Source organism: Hippocampus comes, unplaced genomic scaffold (genome assembly GCF_001891065.2).
Source record: "Hippocampus comes isolate QL1 unplaced genomic scaffold, H_comes_QL1_v1.1 scaffold147, whole genome shotgun sequence".
Taxonomy (NCBI): Eukaryota; Metazoa; Chordata; class Actinopteri; order Syngnathiformes; family Syngnathidae; genus Hippocampus; species Hippocampus comes.
The window spans coordinates 1,264,067-1,270,738 of NW_017805009.1; the positions used below are offsets into that span (position 1 = coordinate 1,264,067).

General features: G+C 41.7%; 1 protein-coding gene across 2 annotated transcripts; it reads right to left on the reverse strand.

Annotated features, from left to right (window-relative positions):
• Positions 1 to 1,600: 1,600 nt before the first annotated feature.
• LOC109511614 (ankyrin repeat and SOCS box protein 6-like) lies at positions 1,601 to 6,582 on the reverse strand. Of its 2 annotated transcripts, none has more exons than XM_019862830.1 (7): positions 6,422 to 6,582; positions 5,655 to 5,798; positions 5,350 to 5,522; positions 4,773 to 4,879; positions 3,343 to 3,451; positions 2,750 to 2,836; positions 1,601 to 2,630 (listed from the first exon to the last, which is right to left on the reverse strand). In XM_019862830.1, exons 2-7 carry the CDS (start codon positions 5,762 to 5,764, stop codon positions 1,915 to 1,917), a joined length of 1,302 nt encoding a protein of 433 aa, XP_019718389.1. In that variant the 5' UTR covers positions 5,765 to 5,798; positions 6,422 to 6,582; the 3' UTR covers positions 1,601 to 1,914. The 2 variants fall into 2 exon arrangements, with proteins under 2 accessions (XP_019718389.1, XP_019718390.1); XM_019862831.1 differs by having other exon boundaries at positions 5,655 to 5,803; positions 6,421 to 6,582.
• Positions 6,583 to 6,672: the final 90 nt, after the last annotated feature.

Below are 6,672 nucleotides of genomic sequence, written 5' to 3' on the forward strand. Positions count from 1 at the left end.
ATAAATATCAATATCACATATTTAGTATGACAGGAAAAGTGAGGTTAATATTGCAGCGGGGAATTTGTGGTCAGCAATAGTCTCAAGAAATATTTTATGAATCGGATCGCTACATTCTTTAGTATGCATTAAATATCTTGAAAAGACAAGAACCATTGCAAGACTTTTATTTTTAAATTACTTTGGAGTAAATAAGAATAAATCGTGAGCAATAAAGTATGAGCTTCTCCCCCCATAGACGTCTTTAGCACTTAGCACTAGGACATTAACTTTTGAAAACTTTTTTTTTTTTAATCAAGATCTAATTGTGAAGAGAAGTCTGTCGGTGAAAAGTAGAATTTGAGAAAATGAAGGCGGTAGAAAACATGCAGGGGCTTGAATCCAAAGGTTGTACGCTAGGTGCTGCAGTGTAAGAAAAGGCTGTGAGAGAACAAGCAGGTGTGGTGGAAAGACCCATGTGCTTCAGGGAGAGAATAGATCAATAACTAATTTCAGTACCAAGCTTCACCCGCACCGTTTTCCAATAAATGCTGGATGGAGAGGACAGACTTAGCCCCCGCCCCACCCCACTATCTCGATCCTATCACCTTCTTCAAACTGGCCGTGGATGCTGTGGAAGGAGGCTTCTTCGTCATGTTTTAAAAGAGATACGCCACAGTTGATTGCGTGGATTACGCTTCCACGGCTCTGCACAATGTTAGCCAGCTTTGCTATTTCCATGTGTGCTCCACATATGTCATCTCTGTATCTTTAAAAGATCGAGCTTCCTGCGTTTCCCCCTCCCTTCCTCTCTTTCGGCCAGGGCCGGTGTTGAGGTTTTGTCAAGAGTATGCAGGGAGATTGAGGCAGACAGGAGAGTGAAGCGTGTGTCATGCAGGGCTGCTGCTGCTGCTGAGGCTCTTCTCCTCAGAGGCTGTGACCTAGATAACCAAGAGGAGCTGGAGCGCCTGCAAGCCTTGGAGCCACTCCAGCCTCAGCAATGTCAGGAAGGGGTTAGTTGTGTAACACAATGTCCTATTTAGTTTGCTTGTCACACATGGATGCAAGCACCATAGAGCGTATGGAGCCTATATGGTCAACCCTACTCTGATTCTCATATGTGGGCGTTGTCAAAGAGGAGACAAACGGGTTCTGGAAAAAGGAGGGACTCCATTAGAGGAAAGAAATCATCCCTAAATGCATCCAAATTCAAGCATCAACATTAAGACTGGTTGGTCAAAGTTTCCATGCCACGGGCTGCTGCAGGCACATAGGCACTGAAGTACAGTACAAGCATGTATAGGTCACTCATGCGGCACCTTTTCCGTTAATATATTTGATCAATTTACCCTACGGCGCTTGGTTGGTGTTAACATGAACAACGATGTTTGGTTAACTCGGTAGTTTAAATGTGAGAGAAACATGCACACTCCTGTCTTCAGAGTCAGTGAAAGGAAGTGATGTTGCATTCTCACTGCATCATTTATAATTACCATGCTGAATCCTTTTTGGTGTAGTATGTTGACCAACAAGACTGTTTCATCACCAGACTGTGACTTTTTATGAGTCAAACTTCAGCTTGAGTGGGAAGAAAACAAACTTCACATGACACTCGCTTTGAGGAGGTAAGTCAATTCAATTGTGTTGGAACTTGAACAGGCTGCAGCCTAAAAGACCCAAAGAGAAATACTGCCACCTGGTGGCCTTTACGAAGACTTGCAGCACACCTGACAGCCACTTCATAATCTTTACAAAATTTGTCTTTTGCGTCTTGCAGTAAATATAATGAAAAAGCACAAATGATTGGATCTGAGCAACGTGCCTCAATGGTTTGTAGGTTTTTTCCCGTTATAGTTGATGATTAACGTACAGCTGCTTTATATAAAATTTTGCATGATATGTGAAATACTGGAACAAAACTGAAACGACAGATGATCAGAGATGGCTTTGCTGGGGCTTAAAACAGTCCCAACCAGGCTTTGGCTTATATGTGCGCTCAGGAAGAAGGAATCCTTTCAGTCTGTCTGGTAATGGCAAAGCATTGATTCTCTCTTCCAGTGGCCACGGTTGGAGGTGGCTCCTAATAAATGCCCTGCAAATGCACTTGAGAGCAGCAGGGCACATATCTTGCATGACTACCTGGCTGTATAAATCTTGAAGAGCTGGAGCACATGGGTGAGGGTCTTGTCCAAACGTAAGTGCCCCCAAGATGGGATGCGGGCTCACTCTGGGGTAGTTCACTCTCGCTAGGTCCAACAACAACTCAGCTTGCTCAAGGAGCTCGGAGGCATAATTCGGATCTGAGCAGTGCCGCAGGGCTGACTGAAGCCGCTTGAAAATAATTGTGGGAGCTTGCCAGCAGGAGTCACTGTCGGCAGAAAACAAAGAGGCTCCGCTCTGGATTATGAGCACAGCCAGTGGGAAAAGCAGGTCAAAGTGCTCCAGGCTTGTTTGGGTCAGGGAGGACTCGCTGTCATTGGCATCGCAGCTGGGGTCCATACCGTGGGCCAGCAGTAACTGTGTGGTTTTCAGGCAGAATTTCCCCATCTCGGCAGCCTCCTCGGCACTGCCGTCAAGCGCCTCCTTGACCAGGAAGACCAACGAGGATGCAACTGTTTCGCCATCTTCAGTAACAGCTTTGACATCAGCACCTGTGCAGAAGGTGCACATTCTTTCCTATCCTTTGCTATAACTGTGACTGATTTCAACTCCGTTACAATTTTGCTTTTCCAAAAGCGCTTCAGAGATAACAGCAATGTGTGGTCAATACCTCTCTGAAGGAGAAGCTGTATGTTCTCTGTGTTGTTCACGGTTAGGCCATCGCTGCTGGCCAAGGCATGAAGCAAAGGCGTTTTTCCTTTTGAGACAACAACATAATGACTCGTAAACAAAGTCAGTCTACAACTATCAAACCTTGTTTGTGCGAGACTGCTTTCAAACAACAGCGGTGCTGTTTAGGCCTCCCTTAAACACTCGGGTGAATAAAATGCATCCTATTAAAAATCGGTCTCAAAGTGACAGTTTGGAAAACGCAGGCTATATTATTCCCCAGACTATTTTTGTGCATGTGCTGCTCAAGATAAGTAGCTTGATAATGTTGCTACAAAGAAGTGTACACTCCTGTCACTCAAATTTTCAGCCGGCATTTGTCGTGAGTAGACCATCAAAAATATGGTTGGGAGAAGACAAGCAATTGGTGCACTTGTTATAAACTTTGAATGTTATAGTATCTTCAGGTGTGTTTGCAGCTTTGTATCAATGGGAAATGTTTTGATCACATCTCAAGTCAGAACATTTCAAAAGTACAAAGAAAGAAAAAAAAAAGGCTGTTCTTGTGTACTTCGGAGGCTAACACGAAAGCACCTCGTTTATCTCTTGCATTCACATTGGCACCCAGCTCAAGCAAGGCAAGCAGGCAGGGCAAACGGTCCGAGTCCTCACTGGCAAGATCCAACGGGCTGCTCTCATGGATCTAATGGGTGACAAATAAAAGATCTGTACAGTAATCCCTCGTTTATCGCGGGAGTTACGTTCCAAAAAGAACCAGTGATAAGTGGATTTATTAAAAAAAAAAAAAAAAAATCAAAAAAATGTGAGAGGGACGATAAAGTTGTACTTGGTACTTGATAGTCATTTTTTACAGTTATTATACAATATTGAACTATGTATACAATGCAGAAGCGATTGCTCCAAGACTGCAGCTTCCCCTAAAATGTGAAAAACTAAGTGATCAAATATATGTTTGTACATACAATTGTGTGGACATTGCATTGACTAAATATGCGCCATAACGTGCTCAACTTTTGTTCCGAATCAGCTTCTTATTACTGGTTACGACGCGACTCTCTTCTCATTTATTCCCACAGCTTCACTGTGCTTTAAATTTAAACTGTGTGGACGCTGAGAGTCGACCGCGCGGACGCTGGGCGTCTAGAGAAAGTTCAGGTTAGGTTGTCCCAATGCATTGAAACGAGACGAGTCATTGGATAAATGCTGGTTTTGTCCCGCCCATTGGACGCTCACCATCTCTGGGAGTCTATGGACAGTGGGCGTGCAGAAGCTCAGCTTTTCATCATGATGATTGGATGATCTCACTGAGGCTGAATCATTTTTGATTGACAGCAAAATGAGCCAATGATCTTATGGTGAAGGCATCCTTTTCATTTTTTTGAAAAGGAACGGAGAGTGGAATTTCGGTATAAATAAAATGACACATTTTATGATGTAGGCCGAAATTGAGCTTCCCTTCCTTGACAGACCATATCCGCCACTGATACAATGAAACCAAACCAAAAATTTGCAAAAGGTAAATTTGGCAAGCTGTACAGAGACGAGGTGCGAAGAATGTTCACGTCGGCCAGTGCCTTAGCCAATCAGGATGCAGAACGCAATTCACTGTTTAAAAGCATTAAAAAAACCGCATTAAAAAAATCAGTGAAACAGCGAAACCGCGGAAAGTGAACCACATTAGAGCGAGGGATCACTGTATTTATTTTTTGGTGCAAAATCAAGAAATGAACAACACAGCAAACTAAATAAAACACTGCAGCTGTTGTGAAAGCGCTATATAAATCAGGATGTATTGTATTGTAGTGGACTTATGCACTTGGTCAAAAAATAAGGTACACTGGCACAAGCAGTGATCCAATACATGAGCTTTGTCAAAAACACAAATTAAAAAAAAAAAAAAAAATAGGCATCCATTAATTTTCTATCGCACTTGTACCGTATTTTTCGCACTAAAAGGCACCTGTACCACTGTGTTGACCAGCTGGTCCTATTTTTTGACTTACCCGGTCTCTTTTTTCAATGTCAGCATTGTGCTCAACGAGCAATTTCACCATATTTGGTCTGTTTCTCAGAACTGCTATATGCAGTGGACTGTAGAAGGACACTGGGTCTGGGGAATTGAAGAAAAAAAACATGACACAATAGAATGCAATGTCTTCTCTTTGTGAGGGTTTTTATCACCGCATTATAGTAGACCCTGGCTAACACCGCATTATAGGAGACCCTGGCGAATCAAGTGGGCAGGGTTACTTGAAAAATGTATTCCAACACAGTTTCAAGTTATCTGTTAAAAATAAAGTCAGTAATGTAATCTAAGTACCATAATATTAAAGGAATGTACTTCAAAAGATATTTTGAAGTACTTTTGGATCACTCCTAAACCAAATATTTTGCAAGAATGCCAAATACGTTGCAAGAATTCAAACAAACAAAACAACTCTGTAAGACATACATTTTCACATATTTTTCTGGTCTTTTCTGTCTTCTGGCTTTTCAATATGCACTTGCTCGTTCTAAATTTAAAGGCAATTACGGAGCTCACTGGGAAAACACTGAAAGCGAAGTTGTATTTATGCTCACCCTCAAAATTAAGATTTGCTCTGTACTGTAGAAGGACTTCAGCAGCCTCCACCCTTCCTTGCTCAGCCACCTTAAACAGAGAATAGCCGATCCCTTCCAAGAACACTTCAGATTGGGACTCTCGCTCCAGCAGCTCTATTAAAGAACTGCATCGATGTCTCTCATCTTCTGGTCTTCGGTGTCAGGACACAAAAGAAGAAATACAATTAAACCACATTATAACTGTGAGATATGCTGCCTGTGCCTTGTTTTTAATACTGAACTGACACGAAACACTTCAGAAAGTTTTTCATTTTTTCAAATACCTGCTCTCATGATTACCGTTTCCTTCTTCCTGCCCAACCACACTCATGACAGCATCCACCAATGGCTGATACTCATATACGATCCTTCGAAAGCCGTGGAGGTAAGGCATGGCTCTACAAATCCTGAAGGCAGTGTTTTCCAACCTTAATCCAGCCAAGGCACATTGTTAAGAGTCGAAAAAGCTCACAACACATCACCAAAGAAAACAAAACAAAACAAAAATATGTAGACGTTATGATGATCTTGACTCAATGTATTCACAAACTTGGTTGAAATGTGAGTCTATATAGTTGAACACGGAGCTAGAATTCTTTATGAAAAAAGACGGCGCCTGCGCAGATTTAATTTTATATATATATATATATATATACACACACACACGCACGCACGCACACACACACACACACACACACACACACACACACACACACACACACACACACACACACACACACACATATAACATCACTTGATTACTTTTACCAAATGAGTAATTTAAGTATTTTGTTCCAAAATGGCATTTTTAAAGGTATGCGCGTGTGTGTTGGCAACCAACAGCTTGAATGTCTGAACGAACTCTTCTGGCAATTCGTCGAAACACATTTAAAACCTTCCAGAGTATGACCAAGGTACAAGAACCAAATAAGATCTTGCTAAAAGCTACGTGCTTTTCAACTTCATTGGTAAATTACGCGACTTTCAACCTTCCACTTCTTTGTTGCACATTGCAAAAACAATCAATCACAGAATATTGGTCAAATCTTGCCTCGTTTGGTGTCTTCTTTCCGTTGGGTGTCCTAATTAAACATTAAAAAAAGCTGACAAAGTCGCCAGACTGCAGTATCATATAATTAACTTCATCAGTAAACACTCGCTGTCCGCTCTGACATTTTGAAAACCGAAAATGTTTTTTGCTCCATTGACGTTTGTTCCCCAAAGAAACACAACACTAAAATAATAGTTCCGCTTTACCCTTGTTGAACACGGTTATATTTCTGAATCATATATATATATATA